This window comes from Rhinoraja longicauda, chromosome 3, assembly GCF_053455715.1.
Source record: "Rhinoraja longicauda isolate Sanriku21f chromosome 3, sRhiLon1.1, whole genome shotgun sequence".
NCBI lineage: Eukaryota > Metazoa > Chordata > Chondrichthyes > Rajiformes > Arhynchobatidae > Rhinoraja > Rhinoraja longicauda.
In genome coordinates this window covers 983,941-1,010,258 of record NC_135955.1, presented here as the reverse complement: position 1 = coordinate 1,010,258, position 26,318 = coordinate 983,941, and the positions used below count along the sequence as shown (strand labels likewise).

General features: G+C 45.9%; 1 protein-coding gene across 12 annotated transcripts in view; it reads right to left on the bottom strand.

The window, feature by feature from the left end:
* Window positions 1-26,318, bottom strand: part of LOC144611663 (nipped-B-like protein) — a 323,382-nt gene that overhangs the window by 99,478 nt on the left and 197,586 nt on the right. For 6 of the 12 annotated variants that reach the window (XM_078430871.1, XM_078430877.1, XM_078430937.1 and 3 more), the window contains 5 exons: window positions 25,722-25,956; window positions 23,101-23,139; window positions 11,840-11,988; window positions 5,301-5,381; window positions 3,261-3,361 (listed from right to left, as the gene is read on the bottom strand). In XM_078430871.1, the coding sequence (XP_078286997.1) occupies window positions 3,261-3,361; window positions 5,301-5,381; window positions 11,840-11,988; window positions 23,101-23,139; window positions 25,722-25,956 (605 nt within the window). The remainder of the gene's footprint in view (window positions 1-3,260; window positions 3,362-5,300; window positions 5,382-11,839; window positions 11,989-23,100; window positions 23,140-25,721; window positions 25,957-26,318) is intronic. The other 6 variants (XM_078430886.1, XM_078430903.1, XM_078430957.1 and 3 more) reach the window with 2 other exon arrangements.

Sequence of the window (26,318 nt, the reverse complement as noted above, 5' to 3'; positions counted from 1 at the left end):
GGAGGATTGTAAAACTAGAGGGCATAGGCTTAAGGTGAGAGGAGAGAGATTTAAGAGGGAGCTGAAGGGCAACTGTTTGACTCAGAGGATAATTTGTATCTAAAATGAACTGCCAGAGGAAGTTATAGAAGCTGATACAGATACGATCTTTCAAGAATCACTAGTCAGGGGTGGTTCAAGATAATTGTAAAATTGCAAATATTACAGTTCAAGAAGGGAGCATGCAGAAGAGCGGAAACTATAGGCCAGTTAGCCTGACTTCAGTGGTTGGTAAGATTTTAGAGTCCATTATAAAGGATAAGGTTTTGGACTACTTAGAAGCACACAATAAAATAGGTCGAAATTAGCATGATTTTGTGAAAGGGAGATCTTGCCTGACGAACCTGTGGGAATGCTTTGACGAAGTAAATAGCAGAACACACTCAATGAGACGCAAAATGCTGGAGTAACTCAGCGGGTCAGGCAGCATCTCTGGAGAGAAGGAATGGGTGGCGTTTCAGGTTGAGACCCGTCTTCAGACTGAGGAAGGGTTTTGACCTGAAACGTCACCCATTCCTTCTCTACAGAGATGCTGCCTGGCCCGCTGAGTCACTCCAGCTTTTTGTGTCTATCTTCGGTTTAAATCAGCATCTGCAGTTCCTTCTCACACATTTCTCCGCTGTATTTACCGAGGAGAAAGACAGGACAGAGGAACTTTGGGCAGTCAATGAAGTGTCTTGAGACCAGTCAGTGTTGCGGTCGAAGAGGTGCTGAAGGTATTGTCGTGTATGAAGGTAGATCCAAGGCCTGAACAGATATATCCGAGGACATTGCGGGAAACTAGAGAGGAAATCGCAGGAGCCTGGTTGAAATTTACGAGTCATCTTTAAATACAGGAGAGTTGCCGGAAGACTGGAGGGTGGCAAATGTTGTGCCTCTATTCAAGAAATGCTGCAGGGAAAATGCTGAGAACTATAGGCCGGTGAGCTTAACATTTGTAGTTGGTACGTTACTGGAGAGTATTCTGAGGGATAGAATATACAGGAATTTAGACGGACAACAGCTAATTATGGATAGTCTGCATGGTTTTGTACGCGGAAGGTCGTGTCTCACAATTGAATTGAGTTTTTTGAAGACGTGACCAAAAAGGTTGATGGGGGCAGAGCTGTAGATGTTGTATATGGACGTCAGCAAAGCATTTGACAAGGTTCCAGATGGTAGACTGCTCTGGAAGGTTAGATCGCATGGGATCCAAGGGGAGATAGCTGAATAGATAGAAAATTAGCTTCATGGAAGGAAGCAAAGTGTGATGGTGAATGGTTGCTTCGTGGACTGGAGGCCTGTGACGAGTGGTGTGCCTCAGGGTTCGGTGCTGGGCTCGTTAATGTTTGTCATTTATATCAATTATTTGGATGAGAACATAGCAAGATTCGCAAGTTTACAGATGATATAAAAGTGGGTGGTTTTGCAGATAGTGAAGATGGTTGTGAAAATTGTAGCAGGATCTTGATCGATTGGTACAGAGAAATGTGAGGTGTATTTTGGGAAGGCTAACATGGACAGGACCTACACAATGAATGGTAGGGCTCTGTGGAGTGCTGTAGAGCAGAGGGATGTAGGAGTGCAGGTGCATGGTTCCTTGAAGGTGGTCGCAGGTAGATAGGGTGGTTAGAAAGGTGTTTGGTTCCATCAGTCAGAGTATTGAGTATAGAGGTTGCAAGGTCATGTTGCAGTTGTATAAGACGTTGGTAAGGCCGCATTTAGAGTATTGTGTTCAGTTCTGGGCACCATGTTATAGGAAAGATATTGTCAAGCTGGAAAGGGTACAGAGAAGATTTACAAGGATGTTGCCAGGACTAGAGGGTGTGAGCTATATGGAGAGTTTGAACAGGCTGGGACTTTATTCCTTGGAGCAAAGGAGGATAAGGGGTGATCTTATTGAGGTGCATAAAATCATGAGAGGGATAGATCGGGTAGATGCACAGAGTCTCTTGTCCAGAGTAGGTGAATTGAGGACCAGAGGACATAGGTTTAAGGCGAAGGGGAAGAGATTTAATAAGAGTTTGAGGGGTAACTTTTTCACACAAATGGTGGTGGGTGTATGGAACAAGTTGCCATAAGAGGTAGTTGAGGCAGGGACTTAACATGGATAGGACAGGTTTGGAGGGATATGGACCAAACACAGGTAGGTGGGACTAGTGTAGCTGGGACATGTTGGCCGATGTGGGCAAGTTGGGCCGAAGGACCTGTTTCCACACTGTATTTTTTATTCTATGACTATCTAGGACAGACAAAGAAGGGTCAGTGGAAGTGGTTTGTTTGCATTTTCAGAAGGCCTTTGGTAAGGTGCCACATGCAGAAGATGAGAGCCCACAGTATCAGAAGGAAGATACTAGCATGGAGAGCAGGCTGGCTTGGTGGCAGAAGGTCGAGAATGGCAATGAAGGGGGCTTTTGTCTGGGTGGCTGCCAGTGACTAGAGGGTGCAGGATTCCCAAAAGTTAATTTGCAAGTCAAATCCGTAATAAGGAATGCAATGCGAGCATTTATTTCCAGAGAACTACAATACGAAAGGCATTGGCAGACCGCATTTGGAGTACTGTGAACAGTTTTAGGCCCCATATCTGAGGAAAGATGTGCTGGATTGGAGAGAGTCTAGAGGAGGTTTACGAGAATGATCACAGGAATGAATGGGTTGAAACAAGATGATCGTTTGAAGGTACTGGGCTTGTGTACTTGCTGGAGTTTAGAAGGATGAGGGGGGCACTTCATTGAAACAAATAGTGAAAGGTCTGGATAGAGTGAATGTAGAGGATGTTTCGACTCGTGGAAGCGTCTCAGACCAGAGGCCACAGTCTTAGAATAAAAGGACGTACCTTTAGAAAGGAGATGAGAAGGAATTTCTTTAGTCAGAGGGTGGTGAATTTGTGGAATTCATTGCTAAAGACGGCTGTGGAGACCAAGTCAATGGATATTTTAAGGTGGAGATTGAGAGATTTTTTATTAGTAAGGGTGTTAGGGGTTATGGGACAAAGTGAGGAGAATGGGGTTGAGAGGAAAAGATAGATCAGCCATGGTTGAATGGCAGAGTAGACTTGATGGATCGAATGGCCGTATTCTGCTCCTAGAACTTAAGAACATGACTTTTAAAAGCCACCTGCACAGATATATGGAAGGATTTCAGCCATGAATGACAACTTTGTCAGCATGGACAATGTGAACCAAGGGCCTGTTTCCATACTGTAGAGCTCTATGACTGTAGTACCAAGAATTAATTGTTACCTGAAATTTCGTAAACTCCTCTTACTTGTTGGGAGTTTTGCAAGTGAGGCAAACATCTCTTCCAGTATCAACTGTCTGTGCTTCTCATATCTAGAAAACACCTGCCAAAACAGTATCCTTCAACTGATCAATGATGTTTTACCAAGAAACCATTGAAAGTCAAACCAGTGCAGTAGGGCGACAAGACTAAATCAGCTTGTTATAAGCAGCTCTATCTGCACGGCTGCACCGTCAAACCCAAGTGTGTATAAGCATGCATTTCAAAGTTAGTTACTTGGTGATGAATCTAGTTCAGACAAAACAAAACTATACACTAGATCACAGTTAATATTAATTTCCAGTGGAGCATGACACCATCTGTTAGTCTGGTGATAGTGGGGTCTGGGACTCTGGCTGAGAGTCAAGATTTAATCCGTCTGTTGACAGTTCTCCCGATTTATTAAGGGGTTGGACACGTTAGAGGCAGGAAACATGTTCCCAATGTTGGGGGAGTCCAGAACCAGGGGCCACAGTTTAAGAATAAGGGGTAGGCCATTTAGAACAGAGATGAGGAAAAACTTTTTCAGTCAGAGAGTTGTGAATCTGTGGAATTCTCTGCCTCAGAAGGCAGTGGAGGCCAATTCTCTGAATACATTCAAGAGAGAGCTAGATAGAGCTCTTAAGGATAGCGGAGTCAGGGGGTATGGGGAGAAGGCAGGAACGGGGTACTGATTGAGAATGATCAGCTATGATCACATTGAATGGCGGTGCTGGCTCAAAGGGCCGAATGGCCTCCTCCTGCATCTATTGTCTATTGTCTATTTAGGGGTATCCTAAATATTCTCAATAAGGACTTCCACGAGTCTCATGTGTATTAGTGGTCTGTGTCATCAATTCAGTTTAAGTTCCTTTGATGTGAGCAAGAGAATTATTTATTAGGGAAGCACATATAGGGATGGTTACTAGACTGGTTACACTTCGGGATTCCACAGCGAACCAATTCTAATGGGATCAAATATATAGGGGGATTGCAGAAAGGTGAAGGATTAGGAGGGCTGTAATATCAAGTGATTGTCACGTTGAGAACATTTACTGGGACTGCCATAGTGCTACGGGATGGGGCAGAATTTGCAAAGTGTGGCCAGGAAAGTTTTCTCAAGAAGTATGGAGATGGCTCATAGAAACATAGAAAATAGGTGCAGGAGTAGGCCATTCGGCCCTTCGAGCCTGCACCGCCATTCAATATGATCATGGCTGATCATCCAACTCAGTATCCCGTACCTGCCTTCTCTCCATACCCCTGATCCCTTTAGCCACAAGGGCCACATCTAACTCCCTCTTAAATATAGCCAATGAACTGGCCTCAACTACCTTCTGTGGCAGAGAATTCCACAGATTCACCACTCTCTGTGTGAAAAAAAACTTTCTCATCTCGGTCCTAAAAGACTTCCCCCTTATCCTTAAACTGTGACCCCTTGTTCTGGACTTCCCCAACATTGGGAAAAATCTTCCTGCATCTAGCCTGTCCAACCCCTTAAGAATTTTGTAAGTTTCTATAAGATCCCCCCTCAATCTCGATGAGACGAGGGGCACACACACAGTAGACCTCCTCTTGGGAAATGTCGCTTGGGCAATGACTGGTCTCAATGGAGGAGCACTTTAGAATCTGTGATAAATAATTATACTACTTTTAAGACAGATATAGAAAAAGAAGGCATTGCACGGAAACGTGCAAAGGTTGATTGGCAGAGACTCTTGGAAAGTAAAGGGAAGGTCTGGCAAGTGGGGGGTTCCTAAATGTGAGATGGGAGAATTTCACGGGCAAATACATCTCTTAAAGGAGACCTCTTATTACCAAGGTCCTATCAGAGCACCACCTACTTCAAATCATCTGAATCGTGCACAATCCTGACTTGTCTTTCCTTTATGGGTTCAAATACTCCAACCAACTGAGCACTGCATTGGTACCATTACCATAACACTCAAGAACATTTAGTGATGACAATCAGTAATGTCCACATCCCACAAAAGAAGAAGAAATATTTCTAGTAACAAACTTACAGCCGTCACCAGCTTGATACCGCATAACTGCAACTCACTGACGTTCTCCACAAAAAACGGTGTAATCCCCATAGAGGAAACCTAATCAAGAGAAAAGTATGCCGTTAGGACATCCTCAGGGAGACATCACAATGATCGCAAAGGACACGGCAAACAACAACATCACTGGGTGAACCCAGCTGATCATTGGCACAATATTAATTTTTGTTGAACAAGAGTCACAAGGTCCTGGAGTAACTCAGCGAGTCAGGCAGCATCTGTGGAGAACATGGATAGGTGACGTTTCACACAGTGCTGGAGTAACTCAGCGGGTCAGGCAGCATCTGTGGAGAACATGGATAGGTGACGTTTCAGAGTGCTGGAGTAACTCAGCGGGTCAGGTAGCATCTCTGGAGAACATGGATAGGTGACGTTTCAGAGTGCTGGAGTAACTCAGCGGGTCAGGTAGCATCTCTGGAGAACATGGATAGGTGATATTTCATAGAGTGCTGGAGTAACTCAGCGGGTCGGGCAGCATCTCTGGAGAACATGGATAGGTGATGTTTCATAGAGTGCTGGAGTAACTCAGCGGCTCAGGCAGCATCTGTGGAGAACATGGATAGGTGACATTTCGGGTCGGACCCTTCTTTGCACTGATGGTGTGTGTTGAGAGGGTGGGGGAAGAAGAGATCTGGAAGGTAGTGCAGTACAAAGCCCGACAGGTAATAGGTTGATAAATGCTTTTGAAAGGTAGATGATTGAACAAAGACAAGAGATAAAAAGATAGAAGGTGTAGGACAAAAGGATTGATGATGTGCAAAATTGTGCAGCTGAAGGAAGGAATGTAGGTGGAGGGGTATGGGGGCAAGGAAGGGAGAGATGGAGAGTAATGTAGTTATGTTGAAAATTGAATTCTCTAATTTTAGATGAACATTAAATTCACCAAGTTTAGGTCACTACATTACCCAAACCCTCTTCCCCCAGATAGTCCTCCCCCCTCTCCTGTGCCCCACCTGGACTCTGATCCATTTCCTCCTCCCATTCCACCTACTTTCCCTCCTCCAGCTTCACAATTCGCAATTCCTCAATCTCTTTGTCTCATGCCTTAGAAATATAGTAAATAGGTGCTGGAGGAGGCCATTCGGCTCTTCATTGAGATCATGGCTGATCATCCACAATCAGTAACCTGTGCCCAACTTCTCCCCATATCCCTTAATTCCACTAGCCCCCAAAGCTCTATCTAACTCTCTCTTAAATTCATCCAGTGAATTGGCCTCCACTGCCCTCTGTGGCAGAGAATTCCACAAATTCACAACTCTCTGGATGAAAAAGTTCCTTCTCACCTCAGTTTTAAATGCCCCCCCCCCTTTATTCTAAGACTGTGGCCCCTGGTTCAGGACTCCCCCAACATTGGGAACATTTTTCCTGCATCTAGCATGTCCAGTCCTTTTATAATTTAATATGTCTCTATAAGATCCCCTCTCATCCTTCTAAACTCCAGTGAATACAAGCCTAGTCTTTTCAATCTTTCCTCATATGACAGTCCCGCCATCCCAGGGATCAATTTCGTGAACCTACGCTGCACTGCCTCAATTACAAGGATGTCCTTCCTCAAATTAGGAGACCAAATACTCCAGATGCGGTCTTACAACTGCAGAAGAACCTCTTTACTCCTATACTGAAATCCTCTCGTTATGAAGGCAAATCCTCTCATTATGAAGGCAAATCCTCTCGTTATGAAGGCTTTTCATCTCTGGTGTTTGTCAAAACCCCCTCCTCACCGATGTCAACCTATTATTTGCCAGGCTGATCCGATCCCTCATCTCTTCCAGCCAGTCCCCTGCCTCCCCCCCCCCCAATACTCAGTCTGAAGAAGGGACCCAACCCGAAATGTCATTATCCATGTTCTCCAGAGATGCTGCCGGACACCAGCACTTTGTGCCTTATTTTATAAACCAGCATCTGCAGTTATAGTCATAGAATGATACAGTGTGGAAACAGGCCCATCGGCCCAAATTACCCATACCAGCCAACATGTCCCAGCTACACTAGTCCCACCTGCCAGCATTTGGTCCATATCCCTCCAAACCTATCCTATCGATATGCTTGTCTAACTACTTCTTAAATGTTGGGATAGTCCCTGCCTCAACTACCTCCTCTGGCAGCTTGTTCCATACATCCACCACTCTTTGTGTAAAAAGTTATCCCTCAGATTCCAATTAAATCTTTCCCCCTTCACCTTAAACCTGTCCTCTGGTCCTCGATTCCCCTACTCTGTAAAAGACCCGATCTATTCCTCTCATGATTTTGTACACCTCTATAAGATCTCCCCTCATCCTCCTACACTCCATGGAATACCCAGCCTGCTCAACCTCTCCCTATAGCTCACACCCTCCAGTCCTGGCAACATCCTCGTAAATCTTTTAGGAACCCTTTCAAGCTTGACAATATCTTTCCTACAACATGGTGCCCAGAACTGAACACAATATTTTAAATGCGGTTTCACCAACGTCTTATACAACTGCAACATGACCTCCCAACGTCTATACTCAATACTCTGACTGATGAAGGCCAAAGTGTCAAAAGCCTTTTTGACCATCTTATCTACCTGCGACTCCACCTTCAAAGAACCATGCACCTGTACTCCTAGATCCCTCTGCTCTACAACACTACCCAGAGGCCTACCATTTACTGAGTAGGCCCTGCCCTTGTTCGACGTCCCAAAATGCAACACCTCACACTTCTCTGTGTTAAATTCCATCAACCATTCCTCCGCCCACCTGTCCAATCGATGCAGATCCTGCTGCAATCTTTCACAACCATCTTCACTATCTGCAAAACCACTCACTTTTGTGTCATCAGCAAACTTGCTAATCTTGCGGCGCCAGAGACCCAGGTTCCATCCCGACTACTGGTGCTGTCTGTACGGAGTTTGTACGTTCGCCCCGTGACCCCATGGGTTTTCTCTGAGATCTTCGGTTTCCTCGCACACTCCAAAGACGTGCAGGTTTGTAGGTTAATTGGCTTGATATAAGTGTAAATTGTCCCTAGTGTGTGTAGGATAGTGTTAATGTGCAGGGAACGCTGGTCGGCGCGGACCCGGTGGGCTGAAGGGCCTGTTTCCACGCTGTATCTCTAAACTAAAAAAGTGTCAGAGGATTAAACAAACTGCCAGCGTGACATCTCTATCTGCAAGATGAGAAAAGGAGCAGCAGGTATGTGAAGCCCACCTGGCCAAACATCTATCCAGGAGAATTATTGAAACAACTATAAAGAAAAATCAAAGTGTAAACAAGCAGCACCAGCAAGGCTCTGTGATGAGGAAATGGTGAGAGCACGAGAGGAAGGGCCACTCACCGCTCAATATCCCAGCCTCATCCCACTTTGTACCGAGCGCAGGCTCGGCGATCGTTTCGCTGAACACCTCTGCTCAGTCCGTCTTAATCAACCTGATCTCCCGGTGGCTCAGCACTTCAACTCCCCCTCCCATTCCCAATCTGACCTTTCTGTCCTGGGCTCCTCCATTGTCAGAGTGAAGCCCAGCGCAAATTGGAGGAACAGCACCTCATATTTCGCTTGGGCAGTTTACACCCCAACGATATGAACATTGATTTCTCTAACTTCAGATAGTCCCTGCTTTCCCTCTCTAAGCCCTCCCCTTCCAAGTTCTCCCACTGGTCTTCTTGTCTCCGACTACACCCTATCTTTGTCCCGCCCCCTTCTCTGACATCAGTATGAAGAAAGGTTTCGACCTGAAACGTCACCCATTCCTTCTCTTCCGAGATGCTGCCTGACCCGCTGAGTTACTCCAGCATTTTGTGTCTACCTTCGATCTTAACCAACATCTGCAGTTTTTTTCCTACCCACTTTGTACCAGTTCCCCAGAGCCCTCAATTCCCCAATCAAAAATGTATTATTTCCTTTTTAAATGCCCTCAGCGATCGGGCCTCTGGGCTGCCTCAGCATTTCAAAACATTCCTTTTTCTTTTAATGGAGTCAGGGGGTATGGGGTACTGATTGTGAATGATCAGCCATGATCACATTGAATGGCGGTGCTGGCTGGAAGGGCCAAATGGCCTCCTCCTGCACCTATTGTCTATAAATCTCTCGTTGCTAGAGTCATATAGTGTGGAAACATGCCCTTCGGCACAACCTGCCCATGCCGACCAGCATGCCCCATCCACACTAGTTCCGCCTGCCATAGCCATGGCATATAGCCCTCTAAACCTATTCTATTCCATATATCTGTCCAAATGTCTCTTAAACGTCATGATAGTATCTGTTTCAACTACCTCCTCCGGCAGCTCATTCCAAACAACTACCACCCTTTGTGTAAAAAAGGTTCCTATTAGATCTTTCCCTGCTGCTGTTCAGCTTCCAAGTAGAGTAGTTGGGCAAAATGGTCAGCATAGCTGTGGTGTTCAAAGGACCGTGCTGGACGATTATGGTTCTAAAGGTCTGGATACAAGCGCTGATGGAGTTGAAGGTAATATGATGGCATGGATATAGAAATGGGCAAAAAAAGGGAGAAGAACGGGAACTCTGCCCAAGACAGCAAGAAATTGCAGAAAGTTGTGGATGTCGTCTAGTCCATGCACAGAACAGACTCCTCACCATCGACTCCACCTACACTTCACACTGCCTCAGGAGAGCAGCTAACACAATCAAGGACCATTTACACCTGGTCATTCCCTTTCTCCACTTGGGCAGAAGATACAGAACCTGAAAGCAGCACCACCAGACTCAGGAACAGCTTCCCCATTGATATCAGAATACTGAACAATCCTCCCACAAGCTACATAAGATGTAGTTCTGATCTCCCAACCCACCTCATTGCAGATTTTGGACTGTCTCTGTAATTGTAACGCTACGATGCTGCAACACTATATTCTGCTCTCTGGTATTTTTTTCTCTGCACCAACTGTTGTACTTGTGTAGGGCTTGATTGTACTTATGTATGGTGTGATTTGACTGGAAAGCACACAAACAAAACTTTTCACTGAATTGCAGTACACGTGACAATAATAAACACCAAAGGCTGCAGATTCTGGAATCTGACAGGAAAAGGTGAAGAATGGAACTGAATGAGGGGTGGTGGCAGATAGAGACAACAGAGGGGGGGGGAGGGGAGAGTGGGGATGAAAGAGATCCAGTGGGTAATGGGCAGATGGAGTAGGTGGGGAAATGAAAAGGGTGAAAGGGGGCCGGTAATAGCATCTGCTTATTATTGTTATGTAAATCAAGATACAGTGAAAAACTTTGTTTTGTGTCATCCAGGCAAATCATACTTTAAGTATGTGTCGAAACGCCTCAATGTCCAGTTAGATCATACATCAGGTAGTGCAAAAGAGAAAAATAAACAATGCACAATGTAATGTTACAGCTACAGAGAAAGTGCAGATTATAGATTTGACCCAGACTCGCTACCACAGCCACATCTGCTTCCTTGGGACTTGCCTGCGCCTCCATCTTCTGCCTCGTGGTTTCCAGCTCCGTTTCCAGACCTCCCAATTCGGACCCAACCCGGACTACCGACCCGAAACGTCACCCATTCCTTCTCCCCCGAGATGCTGCCTGACCTGCTGAGTTACTCCAGCATTTTGTGAATAAAATTATAGATTTGTAATGTAGTTTGGGAGATTAGGACTACTCCCTTAACTTCTGAGAGGTTCATTCAAGTCTGGTAACAGCGGGGAAGATGTTCTTGAGTACGTTGGTACGTGATTTCTCTGTGCAATGGTTGAGGAGGAATGATCGGGGTATGATTAGTCCATAAGTGGCTGTTTTCCGGAGGTAGCATGAAGTGCAGGTGGAGTTGATGTGGGGGAGGAGCTGGTTTGTGTGGGCTGCGTTCACAACTCTGTCATTTCTCGCAGTCTTGAGCCGAGCAATTGCCATGCCAAGCTGTGATGCATTCCAATAGGATGCTTGCTATGGTGCATCTTCAGAAATTGGGAAGAGTCACTGGAGACATGTGGAAAATCCTTAGCTTTCCAAGGCTGGAGAGGTGTTGGTGTGCTTTCTTGGCCATAGCATCAATGTGTTTGCACCAGGACAAATTGTCAGTGATATTCACACCTCGAAGCTCTTTGGCACTATTGGGTCATGTACTCTAACCCACTTCCTGAAGTCGATACGAGCTCCTTTATTTTTCTGACATTGAGAGAGAGGGAGCTGTCTTGCCATTAAGTTACTCAGTTATCTCCATCCGATACTCAGTCTTGTCATTTGTTCGAGACCTGGCCCGCCACCAGGTGGTGTCATCTGTAAACTTGCAAATAGAGTTAGAGCAGAGGAACAGAAAAGCTTGAAAACGAGTGGTGCAAATGCTAGACAAGGTGGTAGGAAAAAACTGCAGATGCTGGTTTAAATCGAAGGTAGACACAAAATGCTGGAGTAACTCAGCGAGTTAGGCAGCATCTCTGGAGAGAAGGAATGGGTTACGTTTCGGGGCGAGACTGAAACGTCACCCATTCCTTCTCTCCAGAGATGCTGCCTGACCCGCTGAGTTACTCCTGCATTTTGTGCCTACCTAGACACGGTGGTGTTGAGTTGATTACCTGTAGGATTGTAGTGTCGGTGAGGAGCTGTATCTCCAGCAGTTCGGCCATGTTGGCGACTATGTCACACACTCTGTTGTACAGCATTACTATCACCCTCTGCTTGTGGCTTGAGTACTTTGCTCGTTTGGCTTTTGAACTGCCACCTTCTGGAAGAAAAAATATTACATGATTCACCATCAATACAAAAGAAATAATAATGAAGTCCATTCAACTCTTTAAATCTGCATCATTTAGAATAATCATGCTTTATCCCCATCCTTCTCAATCCTTAAATCTCCTCAGAGTACAAAAAAAATCAAACATCTCAGCCTTGCATTTGCGCGGAGGGTCCAAAGTAGAGAACTCAAATGAGGCACGGCACAGTGTAAAATGGAGCCAAAAAAACCTACTGGTGGGATGAGACAGGCAAGCAGGCGAATGGTGGAGCCTGTTTCCCAACACCATCCCTCCCATTACCCCGGATGGCCATCATCCTGAATCTCTTGAAAAGTACATAAAATGATGAGGGGCATAGATAGGGTAGGCAGTCCGAACATTTTTCCCCTGGGTGGAAATATCAAAAACTAGAGGGCCCAGTCTTGAGATGAGAAGGAGAACATTTAAAGGACATATGCAGGGCGAGTTGCTTTTTGGACAGAGTGGTGGGTGTCTGGAATGTGCTGCCAGGAATGGAAGAGGAGGCAGATACAATAGTGGTGTTTACGACGCTTTCAGATAGGCACATGGACATGCAGGGAATGCAGGGGTGGGGACTAACTGCAGGCAGGTGAGATTCATTTATCTTGGCATCCTGTTGAGCACAGATGTTGTGGAATGAAGGGCCGGTTCCTGTGCTGTACCGTTCTACGTTCTGTTCAATAGGCTTATGCTTATTACTCTTGTATACGGAGGTATAGCAAAAAGCTTTTGTTTGCATGCTATCCAATCAAATCAGATATTATACATGAATACAATCAAGTCAAACTCAAGTACAAACGATAAAATGAAGAGCAAGATATGGGATGCAGAATATAGTTTTCAGCGTTACAGTGTCAAAGTTCCAGACAAAAAGTCAAATGTTAGCAGTGAGATAGGTTAGAACGTCAAGACTGCACCCTAACTGATGAAAGGATTGTTCAGAAGCCTCTGAACAGAGGATGTTCCTGAGACAGTTGGAGTGAGTTTCCAAGTTTCTATATCTTCTGCCCAACAGGAGTGGGGAGGAGGAGGAATGATTATGTTGGACACTTTCCAAAGCTGCTTGGTGTAGATGGAGTCAATGGTGGTAAGTCTGGTCTGTGTCATGGACTGGGCTACAACTCTACAATTTCTTGAGGTCTCGGGCAGAGTTGCTCCCACACAAAGCTGTGATATAATCAGACAGTATGCTTTCGAAGGCGCATCTGCAGAGGTTTGTGAGAGTCAATGTAGACATGCTGAATTTTTATAGTTTCCTGACGAAGTCGAGGAGTCAGTGTGGTTTCGATGTATTTAGTCCACAACGTATCTTTGGTAATATTTAAAGTTCTCAACCATTTCTACTTTGGCACCATTGGTGCTGATTGGGGCACCTACTCCACCACACTTCCCAAAGTTGATAACCGCTCTTCCGATTTGTTGCCATTGAAGGGGAGGTTGTTGTCCTCACACATTGTTACCAGGCTTTCTATTTCTTTTCTGTACTCCATCTCGTCATCGTTCACGATCCAGCCCCCCCCCCCCCCCCCCAATATCTTCCTAACATTCACCCAAAGCCAATGTCTTCAAATGCTACCAGTGTGGGGTGAAATTTCTCACTTCCTATCTTATCGATACCACTGAACTTCCTTTGCAGCAAGGAAGAAAAAGCACACAGCCTCCCCAGATTCTCCTCATAACACAGCAATACAGGTGCTCCTCAACTTACATTGGGGTCACGTTCCCAGAATCCCATCGGAAACCGAAAATATCGTAAGTCGAAATGCACTGAATATACGTGATCACGTGGCCGGAAACGAATTGCGTGTCCGTTTGCACCATCGCAAAGTCAAAATATTGTAAGTCGAAGCATAGTATCCTGCATCCTGACAAGTCTACGCTGCACATGTCCAGTGCAATCATGTCCTTTCCAGTGTGGCAATTAGAACTGCACACTGTACATCTACTGCAGACCTCCCAACATTTGATTTTACAAATTCATAACGTTGACGTCCAAAATTCAGAATTTTACATCAAAATTCATAATATAGCGCGCAATGCAAGTTTTCAGCAGCAGATGGATCTGCATGAGAACTCTATCGTCCGCAGCTGTTAATGCACTATATATCCCCGATTGTTGTCACCCACGGTCCTGCGGTGATGTACGTGTTGATATATGCGACTCGACTAAACATACAGAAGGATTTCATAGTCTGTGACCGTGCTAACAAGGATCGCAATACAACGCATCGATATTAACCATCCGAAAACAGTCCAAAGAAGGGTCTCGACCAGAAACGTCACCCATTCCTTCTCTCCTGAGATGCTGCCTGACCTGCTGAGTTACTCCAGCATTTTGTGAAATAAATACATCCGAAAACAGTCGGTAATTTTGATCACTCCTATACCAGCTGGCATATATCGAGCGGCCGAATTGACAAATTGAAATTACCGACTGTTTTGCGGAAAAATGTGAGGCGAAATCGGAATGGCGGAAATAAAATAAGAAAGCGGAAACTTTCCGCCAAATTCGGAAGGGTTGGGTCTGCTACTGTATCCTAATCAATGCTTTATAAAACTGCATGTTAGAAACATTGAAGAAGCATTTAGTCAGACAGTATGAACATGCAAAGAATGGAGAAACAGAACACGTGCAGGCAGTTGTGTGGTTTAAATTGGCATCATGATTGGCACAGGCATGGTGAGCCGTAGGACTTCTTCCCATTCTTACTGTTCTATACTCTGAGCACCATAACCTCCATGCTCTTATTGTCTATGCCAAACTACTGAAGGCATTTGTTCTGTATGCCGCCTTCACCACCTTATCCATTCATGCTTCTAGATGGAGCACAGCCCTGGAGCTCAGCTCCTCTTAGGGAAAGAGATCGGACAAGTGACGAAATCGTCAGTGGCGGAGAAATTGGGACCAGTGACAAACATTAATAGGTTTTAAAGTGGTTATGAAGAAGGATAGGAATGGCCCAAAGTTAATTCCTAAATTGGGGCAAAGCCAGTTTTGGAGGTACGAGGCAGAAACGTGCACAGGTAAAGTGGACAAGTTTGTTTGCAGGTAAGGGACGGCTTTCAATAGTGGAATAGCAAGAGTGCGTTTTTGTGTAAAGGAGAAGGGCAAAAACCTTGTTGACAAAAACCATTGAGGCTCTGGTTAGGAAAAAGGTAGCATTGTCAGCGAGATTGAAAATCTGATGGAATGGTGCCAACATAACAATCTTGCTCTCAACATTAGCAAGGAGCTGATTGTTGACTTTAGAAACCTGAGGAACCACAAACAAGTCTTTAAAGATGGGTTGGCAGTGGAGAGTCAACAATTTCAAGTTTGGGTGTGCATATCTCCGAAGATCTATCTTAAACCACATCAATGCATCTATTTCTGTCTGAAGAAGGGTGTCCACCTATCAATGTTTTCCTGAGATGTTGCCTGACCTGCTGAGTTAATCCAGCACTTTGTGCCCTGTATTTCCTTAGAATATTAATGAGATTTGGTATGTCAACGAATCCTCTTGAACATCCACAGGTGAAGGTAGTGAGTGTACTGACTGGTTGCATCACCATCTGGTCTGACAACTTGAACACCCAGGAATTAAGGAGATTATAGAGCAGTGATAGAAACTGCCCAGTGCACAAGAAATGTTGAGGTCTCAAGTACTGACCTCCACACCATCGAAGAGATCTATAGGAGGCACTGCTTCAAAAAGCAGCCAATCTCTAAGAGCAAAATCTCTCCAGCCACACTCTCATTTCACTCCTGCCCACGGAAGGTAGTATAGGAGTCTGAAAACCATGACCACCAAGTTCATTACACACAAACCTCAAATATGAACTGTCTGTGTTTGCTTTGATTTAGGGTTTGTTGCACTTGTATTGCCGTTGTTAATCTTTTGCATTTTGTTTATATATTACCTATCTGTATTGTGTTTACAGGCCTGTATGCTACTGCAAGAAAGAATTGTTGATAATATGACAATTAAATACTATTAACTCTTGCCTTCATTTGGAAGGGTATTGAATACAACAGATGGGGCATCACGATGCATTGGTGAGACAATGCTTGGAGTACTGTGCGCAGTTCTGGTTTCCCAGCTATTGGAAGAATGTAATTAATTTGGAAAAGTTACAGAAGAGATTCACTGGGATGCTACTGCGACTTGCGGGAGGGATTGGGATTTAGTTTTGGAATATAGGAGGCTGAGGGTGACCTTGCTGAAGAATACAAGATCTTGAGGGGCATAGTTAAAGTAAAATTGATTGGCATGGACAGTCTGAAGAAGGGTCTCGACCCGAAACGTCACCCATTCCTTCTCTCCCGAGATGCTGCCTGACCTGCTGAGTTACTCCAGCATTTTGTGAATAAATCAATTGGCATGGACAAGTTGGGCAGTCTTCATGCTGTGTAGCTCTATGACGCTACAACTCTATGGGTGTGCAGAGCAAGGTTCCTGTGTTCGTCAATACTCACTTGGGGCACTGCATTCATGGCATGTCATACCACTACTTGACCTCCCAGAGTCCAGCACCTAATATACCATTGCACTGTCCACCATATCAGCTGATCGATATTGTTCTCTAACCTTGAAAGTTGGCTACACTATTAATAAACATCATCAATTTTTCTATCATCTAGAAACATAGAACATCTTTGCCTAGAAACATAGAATATCTTCACACTTATTCATCATATCTCAAACATTCATATCCAAATATGTTCAACTCATCATGCAAACTCAATATGCAAACCTCATCACCACAATCTGTCTCCTATTTCCAAACTAATTTTCCATCCAAATTACCTACGTGCTTCAGATTTTATGGCTCGAGCCTTTTGGAATAGCTTTCTACGAGGAACCTTGTCAAAGGCTTCACTGAAGCTCATGTAGTCTCATCTACAGCACTGTAGATCTCATCACAGCACTCATCTACATCTACCTCCATGTATTGCAATCGCCATGTGGACTGTCCCTGATCAGTCCTCATCTTTCCAAGCACAGATTAATCCTGTAGATGCTGGTATTGATGACTAAGTCCGGGTTGTTGCAGAGTGAGTGGAGGGTTGTACGTTAAGGAGGAGAGAGGTTAGAGATAGTCAGGGGAGTGGAGAATTTGAGGCGGTTAATGTCACGCCGGCAGTTTGAGATGAAAAGTTCTAGTGAGGCCAGTTGGCCAAGAGGAGGGGATCCGCTGGAGATGGGAGAAGGGGTCATCACTGGGGGGGTGAGGACTCCTTCCCATGGAAAAAGGCTCGGAGGCGGCAGAAGAAGAGATCCACGTCATGGCGGACGCGGGACGCGTTGATGTGGGAGCGGAGGGGAACAAAGGTGAGGCCTCTGCTGTGGACAGACCGTTCAGTGTCTGAAAGGGGGAGGTCAGGGGGGATGGTGAACACCCAGCAAGTGTGGGGGTTGGGGTCGGATGAAGGCAGGGGGGCAGGCGGAGGTGGAGGGGATGTATGGTGGGGGGGTGGTGGGTTAACATAGCGGAGGGGAGCATGAGGACCGATGTGGGGAGTAGTTAGGGTCGCCTGGCTAGAGGTGGAAGGGGGAGACCCAGTGGAGAACTTGTTGTGGTTACCTGTAGTAGGGGGGGGTGAGCAGTAGGACCCAGCGGTGCTGTGGGACTCTGCCTGGTGGGGTCTGTGAGCCGGGTGGAGCTGCGACATGTTGCTGGTCCTGGGAGCCGGGTACAGCGACGGCTGCTGGGCCTGGGAGCCGGGTACAGCGACGGCTGCTGGGCCTGGGAGCTGGGTACAGCGACGGCTGCTGGGCCTGGGAGCTGGGTACAGCGACGGCTGCTGGGCCTGGGAGCCAGGTACAGCGACGGCTGCTGGGCCTGGGAGCGGGGTACAGCGACGGCTGCTGGGCCTGGGAGCCGGGTACAGCGACGGCTGCTGGGCCTGGGAGCGGGGTACAGCGACGGCTGCTGGGCCTGGGAGCTGGGTACAGCGACGGCTGCTGGGCCTGGGAGCCGGGTACAGCGACGGCTGCTGGGCCTGGGAGCCAGGTACAGCGACGGCTGCTGGGCCTGGGAGCCAGGTACAGCGACGGCTGCTGGGCCTGGGAGCCGGGTACAGCGACGGCTGCTGGGCCTGGGAGCCAGGTACAGCGACAGCTGCTGGGACTGGGAGCCGGGTACAGCGACGGCTGCTGGGCCTGGGAGCCGGGTACAGCGATGGCTGCTGGTCCTGGGAGCCAGGTACAGCGACGGCTGCTGGGCCTGGGAGCCAGGTACAGCGACGGCTGCTGGGCCTGGGAGCCGGGTACAGCGACGGCTGCTGGGCCTGGGAGCCGGGTACAGCGACGGCTGCTGGGACTGGGAGCCGGGTACAGCGACGGCTGCTGGGACTGGGAGCCGGGTACAGCGACGGCTGCTGGGACTGGGAGCCGGGTACAGCGACGGCTGCTGGGACTGGGAGCCGGGTACAGCGACGGCTGCTGGGCCTGGGAGCCGGTTACAGCGACGGCTGCTGGGACTGGGAGCCAGGTACAGCGACGGCTGTGACCTGCTGCTGGTCCTGGGAGCCGGGTACAGCGACGGCTGTGACCTGCTGCTGGGGCTGTGACCTGCTGCTGGGCGGTGGAGCAGTGTGGATCGACACAGTCGCTGGGGGAGATTAATCCTGCATCTCAGAACTCTCCAATAATTCATACTACAAATGTTAGACTCCATGTCCTGTAATGACCTGGTGTTGTTTTTGAACAACAGTACATCTGCTGCCTGCCAGTCATCGGTGGCCAGCAACAATTTAAAAATTAACCGGGGTCCCAGCAGATTTGTTTTTTGTTTCTCTTCAGCGTGGAAACAGGTCCTTTGGCCCAATCATCCATGCTGAATAAGCTGCCTCAACGAGATAGTCCCACTTCTTCAAAACCAGCTTCTTCCAACTTCGAACCATAGCTAAAATCAAACCTTTCCTCCAATTCGACGACACAGAAAAAATCATTCACGCTTTCATTTCCTCCCGCCTAGACTACTGCAACTCCCTATACACTGGGATCAGCCAATCTTCCCTGTCCCGCCTGCAACTGGTCCAAAACGCCGCAGCGAGACTCCTGACGGGTACCCATAAAAGGGACCACATCACCCCGATTCTGGCCTCTCTCCACTGGCTCCCTGTACGGTACAGAATCAACTTCAAGCTCCTCCTATTCACGTATAAAGCCCTAAATGGACATTCCCCCCCCCTACATCAAAAATCTTCTAACCCCCCTCTCTAACTCCAGGGTCGGCCGACTTGGGGCTACTCACTATCCCGCGGTCTAGGCTTAAGCTCAGGGGTGACCGCGCTTTTGCGGTTGCAGCTCCTAGACTGTGGAACAGCATCCCTCTCCCCATCAGAACTGCTCCCTCCATCGACTCCTTTAAGTCCAGGCTCAAAACCTATTTCTACTCCCTAGCGTTTGAGGCTCATTGAGGAGGCGCTGTGAACTGTTTGCGTGCTACTGTATGTTTCATTTTTTTCCTTAGTACCTAATCAGATGTACAGCACTTTGGTCAACGTGGGTTGTTTTTAAATGTGCTATACAAATAAAATTGGCTTGACTTGACTTGCCTGCGCCTGGTACTATGCCTCCAATCCTTATCCATGTACCTGTCTAAATCTCTCTTAAGCATTCTAACTGTACCCATGTAGTGTAAGAATATAACTGCAGATGCTGCTCCAAATCGAAGGTATCACAAAATGCTGGAGTAACTCAGCAGGTCAGGCAGCATCTAGGAGGGAATGGGTCTGAAGAAGCCTGAAGAAGGGTCTCGACCCTTCTTCAGACCCATTCCCTCTCTCCTAGATGCTGCCTGACCCGCTGAGTTACTCCAGCATTTTGTGATACCTTCTAACTGTACCCATCACTAACATTTCCTCAGCCACTTGTTCAAGGTACACATTATACTCCGTGTGAAACAGTCATCTCTCCGGTACCTATTTAATATTTCCCTTCTCACCTTAGGCTTTAGATGCGTTTTAAGTTGACTCTCTTACCTTGGGGAGCAGGGTATTCACGTTACCTATGCTCCTCGTGATTTATATATCTTTCTTCCTCAGCATCCTCTGGGAAAAAAGACACAATCTATCCAGCCCGTCTTTATAACTCAAACCCTCCAGACCCAGTAACATCTTCGTGAATCTTTTTGCACCCTTTTTAATGACATCCTTCCTATAGCAGAGTGACCAAAACTGCACATAGTACTCCAAATGTGGGCGCATCAAAATCTTGTACAGCTACAACACAATGTCCCGACTCATTAAACTAGCCTAGAATGCCAACTTGGTCAGCATGAATGAATAGGGTCTGTTTCCATACTGGATAGCTCTAAAGCACACTTCCCTTGCAGTGTGTTCTAGGCTCCAGTCACTGTGTAAAATGTTGCCTTACAAATCTTTACATTTTCTCCCTCTTACCTTAACTCCGTTATCTTTAAGAGCTCTATCTAACTCTCTCTTGAAAGCATCCAGAGAATTGGCCTCCACTGTCTTCTGAGGCAGAGAATTCCACAGATTCACAACTGTCTGGGTGAAAAAGTTTTTCCTCATCTCCGTTCCAAATGGCCTCCCCCTTATTCTTAAACTGTGGCCCCTGGTTCTGGACTTCCCCAACATTGGGAACATGTTTCCTGCCTCAAGCGTGTCCAATCCCTTAATAATCTTATATGTTTCAATAAGATTCCCTGTCATCCTTCTAAAGCCCAGTCACTCCATTCTTTCCCCAAATGACAGTCCCGCCATCCCGGGGCCTTACATGGTGAACCTACGCTGCACTGCCCCAATAGCAAGGATGTCCTTCTTCAAATTTGGAGACCAAAACTGCACACAATACTCCAGATGTGGTCTCACTCGTGCCCTGTACAACTGCAGAAGGACCTCTTTGCTCCTATATTCAACTCCTCTTGTTATGAAGGTCAACATGCCATTAGCTTTCTTCACTGCCTGCTGTACCTGTAGCTTACTTTCAGTGACTGCTGAACAAGGACACCCAGATCTCGTTGTACTTCCCCTTTTCCTAACTTGATACCATTCAGATAATAATCTGCCTTCCTGTTCTTGCCACCAAAGTGGATAACCTCACATTTATCCACATTAAAATGCATCTGCCATCTCACCCAACTTGTCCAAGTCACCCTGCATTCTCATAGCATCCTCCTCACAGTTCACACTGCCACCCAGCTTTGTGTCATCTGCAAATTTGCTAATGTTACTTTTAATCCCTTCACCTAAATCATTAATGCAGATTGTAAATAGCTGCAGTCCCAGCAAAGAGCCTTGTGGAACCCCACTAGTCACTGCCTGCCATTCTGAAAGGGACCCGTTAATCCCTACTCTTTGTTTCCTGCCTGCCAACCAATTTTCTATCCATTGTCAGTACCGTACCCCCAATACCATGTGCTCTAATTTTGCCCACTTATCTCCTGTGTGGGACCTTATCAAAAGCTTTAGTATTTGTCAAGCTCATTAGTATTTGCCATTTCCACCTGGGGGGAAAGACTATTTAGCCACAGACCTTTCCCCAGGGTAGGGGAGTCTAAAACTAGAGTGCATATGTTTAAAGTGAGAGAAAAAATTAAAAAGGATCTGAGGGGCAACCTTTTATGAAGGTACTGCTTATGTAGGAAGAGCTGCCAGGGGAAGTGGTTATGGTGTGTACAACTACAATATTGAAAGGATTTTTGGACGTATACAGATAAGGCAGGCTTGGATTGACATGGGTCTCTGATAATTTAATAAACATATCAGGTCATTCCACATCATCAAAACATTGAGAAATTACGGACTCATACAGTTGCTCCTCAACTTATGATGGGGTTACGTTCCGATAAACCCATCGTAAATCGAAAATATTGCACCTCGAAAATGTATTTAATACACCTGACCTACCAAACATCACAGCCGTGGCAGCTCGCAACCGTGGCTGACTGGGAGGTGCGGCTCGCTGCCGTTGCCCAGCATCACCACAGAGTACCGTACCGCATAAGACACTGCCAGTCTGAGCAGCGGACAGGCCTGCCAGCCGGGAAAAGCCGGGAAAATTCCAAGTACGGTTTCTACTGAATGTATATCACTTTTGCACCATCGTAAAGTCGAAATATCGTAAGTCGAAGCATCGTAAGTCGAGGAGCATCCATACTCAATGGGTACAGATGCTCCTGATGAAAGCAAGCACACCCTACACCTTTATCACCATCTACAGGTGTTGCTACTTTCAGAGAACTATGGATTTGGATCACTGCGCATCAATGCTTTTAAGGGTCGGGCATTAACTCCTTACATTTGACTTCTGTTAGTTCAACACCTCAGACTTGCCCAGATTAAACTCCATCTGCCATTTCTCTGCGCACATCGCTAATCTATATCCCGTTGTATCGTTTAGATGAACTTCCTCACTTTCTGAAACTCCACCAATTTTTTGTGTGGTCTGCAAACTTACCAACCAATCCATGCACACTTTCATGCAAGATCATGTACACGTAAGGGCCTAGTACTGATCTCACTCTCATGGACTTTCACCACTACCTTTGTGCCTATGGCTAAGCCGGTTCTGAATATGCCCGTGAACATCCTGTTTCACACTTCCAGCAACTTGGGTTTGATTCTGACTCAGGTGCAGACTGCGTGGAACTTACAAAATCTTGCTGCTATGTTTTTGTTGGTTGCTCATGCCAAAGGTTTGTTGGTTTGTAGATTAATTGTCTACTGTAAACTGCCCCAGTGGAGGTGGCTGCTGGGGCAGGGGGGCAGAATGTTAATGAGCGTGTACGAAAGACTAGATTGCAAAAAAAGTCAGAGACTGAGATAGACAGGATTACTGAGGGCCAGCAGATTTGAAGGCTTAATGATCAATTTTGTTATGAAATTGTGAGGCAGAACCCCCCCCCCCCACAACTGTAGCATGCAGCACTGTTCAAAACAAACCTGCCTCAAACCAGCTAACCACAACGACTAAAACTACACACATACACAATGTACACAACTGTTTAAGTAAAGTTTTAAACTGCACTGTTCCTTGAACATTTACCATCCTGCACCTACACTGGGCTGATGTCAATAATGCAACATTCTGTTTTACTGTCTGCAGTGATGCCAGAGAAGAGTCACTTACTTGAATGAAAACGATTCTCCTCATGGTGTTTGGACATTGCTGTGAGGTAAGCAGATGCAAGTTACAGGAGACTGGACATATTTTATGATAAATTTGCAACTCAGCAAATTTTGAGCTTTCCCCGCAGTATCACAGGCCATCTGCACCAAGGAAATCACTTCAATTCCAATTTTTATTTTAACAAACGACAAAGAAAAATAAAGACACAAGCAGGATTCGAGTCTGCTCTATCACTCAACAAACTGCAGCCTTATAGCACTTTGGTTAGGTTGCATCTGGAGTACTGCATGCAGTTCCGGTTATATTAGTTCTGGTTCCATTACAGGAAAGATGTGGACCATGTATAGGCAGATTAGATCAGTTAGACATCATGTTCAGCACAAACATTGTGGGCCAAAGTGGTGTACTGTCTACCCTGCCTATGCCTCTTATAATTTTATAGGCCCCATAGCAGAAGCGTCCACGTGCCGGGGCTGGAAACTGTAAGTGTCCTGAGCTAACTCTGCTACCACCATCATCTACTGTACAAGTGATGGCTCCCACTGATTGTCACCAGAAGCTTGCGCCCATTTCAGGACGGATGATGACAGTGATGTAACATTTGAAGCATGGATGATGGACACAAAAGAAGGAGATAATTCTATATACTTCTATCAAGTCTCCCCTCAACTTCCAACATTCCAGAGAAAGCAATCAAAGTTTATCCAACCACTCCCTGCAGCTGAAACCCTCTAATCCAGGCAACATTTTGCTATACCTCCTCTACTCTCTCCAATGCTTCACAACTCTCCGTTAATGAAGCCACCTGAACTGCACACAATACTCCAAAAGCGGCCGAACCAAAGTCCTATAAAGCTGGATCATGACATTTATACTCAATTGTCTTAGCAATGAAAGCAAGCATACCATACGTATTCTTTACCACCCTATCTACTTGTGCTGCCACCTTACTTGGACCCCAACATCCCTCAGCACATCAATGCTGTTAAAGGTCTTGTCATGAACTGTATACTTTCTCCTGACATTCAACCTCTCAAAGTGCAATACCTCACTTTGCTCGGGTTAAACTCCATCTGCCATTACTCGATTCATTTTTAGTTCCTATTTCTAAATTCCTTTGCAATAAAGGTCCACGTGCTAACTACCCACTTAACCATTTGTTACACATGCCTGCCAACTTTGTGAATCACGCATAGTACATTGTTATATTCCACTAATTTGCAATCTCTTTCCATTGCGACAATAATTTACCGTTCAAATTCTGATTGAAGTGCATGATCTCACATTTCCGGGATCCTCAGATCCCATTGGACTGCAAAATTCGTAGTAATATTCCATCTAAAGTGGATAATCTCAATTTCCCAGACTGTCTTGCACCTGCCAACTCCTCACCCACTCACATCTGCAGACACAGTGTTCTCTTCAACAACCCACTCACTCATTCAGTCCCTTTATCCAAGACATTAATATAGATTGTAGATAGTTGAGGCATATTAGTTGTGGATAGATCGGAAAATAAGGTTTCAGATAAGACTAATCTGGTGAATGTGAATCAGAGCAGCTATACGTGGGTAAATCTATATCTGACATGCAAGTCATTCAAAATGTCAACGAGTTCCTATAAGGGTGAAAAAGGGCAGCAAGTTGAAGAAACTCCTGATGTCAGGAGATCCTGAGGACCTGATAAAGAAAAAGCATGGCAGGTAGAGAGAAATGGGGGGTGAGGGGGAGGCGGTGGCCAAGGAAAAGTATAGCAAGGCAAGGGGAATATTTTTTTAATTAAATTGGGACACTATTTTCCCTGCATCTTAAACATATGTTCTTGATTCTTGATTCCCCTACTCTGGGTAAAAGAGCCTATCTATTCCCCTAATGATCTTATACACCTCTATGGAGGAGAGCTTGGATTTAGCCTACCAAGCAAGATTTTATCTACCTTGAGGATCGATGAAATCTGGATCTAAATCTGCCTGAGGGGATGACGATGGCAACATTTAACAAGTGACACATTAGGAGAGTCATTGGCTCACAGCTGCTCGATGGAGCCTCTGGTACTGTCTGTGTGAAGTTGCACATTCTCTGTGATCCTGCGGCATTTTCCCCCAGGGATTCCGCCTGCCGCACATGTTCCAAATGTATGCAGGTCTGTACATTAATTCATTGGCCGCTGTAAATTTCCCCTGGTGTGTGGGTGAAGGGAGTTAATGAGAATGTGGGATAGTACAATGGAAATACTGTCGGATTAGTGTTACCGTGTACATGATGGTCAGTGTGGAGCCAGTGGTCCGGATGCTACGTGACTCCAACTATTCTGACAAGTACTTGGTTCACCTTGTGTACGAAAGAACTGCAGATGCTGATTTAAATCGAAGGTCAGACTGAAGAAGGGTCTCGACCTGAAACGTCACCCATTCCTTCTCTCCAGTGATGCTGTTTGTCCCGCTGAGTTACTCCAGCATTTTGTGTCTGCCTTCAGAACTCACAGGAATCTATGTATCCATCCCTCTCCCAATTAACTTTAATGTATTTTCAGAATCTCTCCTAGTTTTTGGAGATGACAAAAACTAGGAACTGTTAGTTAAGAAGTTGATAATGGAGCAGGGTTATTCGATATCACTGACCTGATCCATGGGTGTCGATTCTGTAAACGGGATCATACTGTGGGTACAGCGTGTTCTGCAGGTGGAACTTGGTGAACAGGATCACCCTCTCAATCACATCATCAATATATACAGCCTTTGACATGTTGGGTGAAGTCATGATGTTCAGAGCAGTCAGACAGGCATCGGCCGACTTGGTTACTCGCTCCATGATCAGCTCCCGCCACAACTTCTCTTCATCTTCCGTTTCATTGTCCTGAAGAACAAGCATTTCAAATGTGATCTCCCTTCCTCTGTCAGAATTTGTATGCAGTCGTTCATCAAGTTCGTAAAATAAACTATGCTGGAGCATGACACCTGCACGCTTTTGAATTGGTTGAATTGAATTGAACAAGTTTATTGGCCAAGTATGTACACATACAAGGAATGTGCCTTGGTGCTCCGCTCGCAAATAACACAAACATACAGTAAACAATTAAGAATAAAGCCTAAAATATTAAAACATTAAGAATAAAACATTATAGTTTAAACATGTGAATTAAATAAAATACCAGAGCAAAAGGAGGCTAGACTTTTAGTTGTTGAGTAGAGCTACTGCTCATGGAAAAAAGCTGTTTT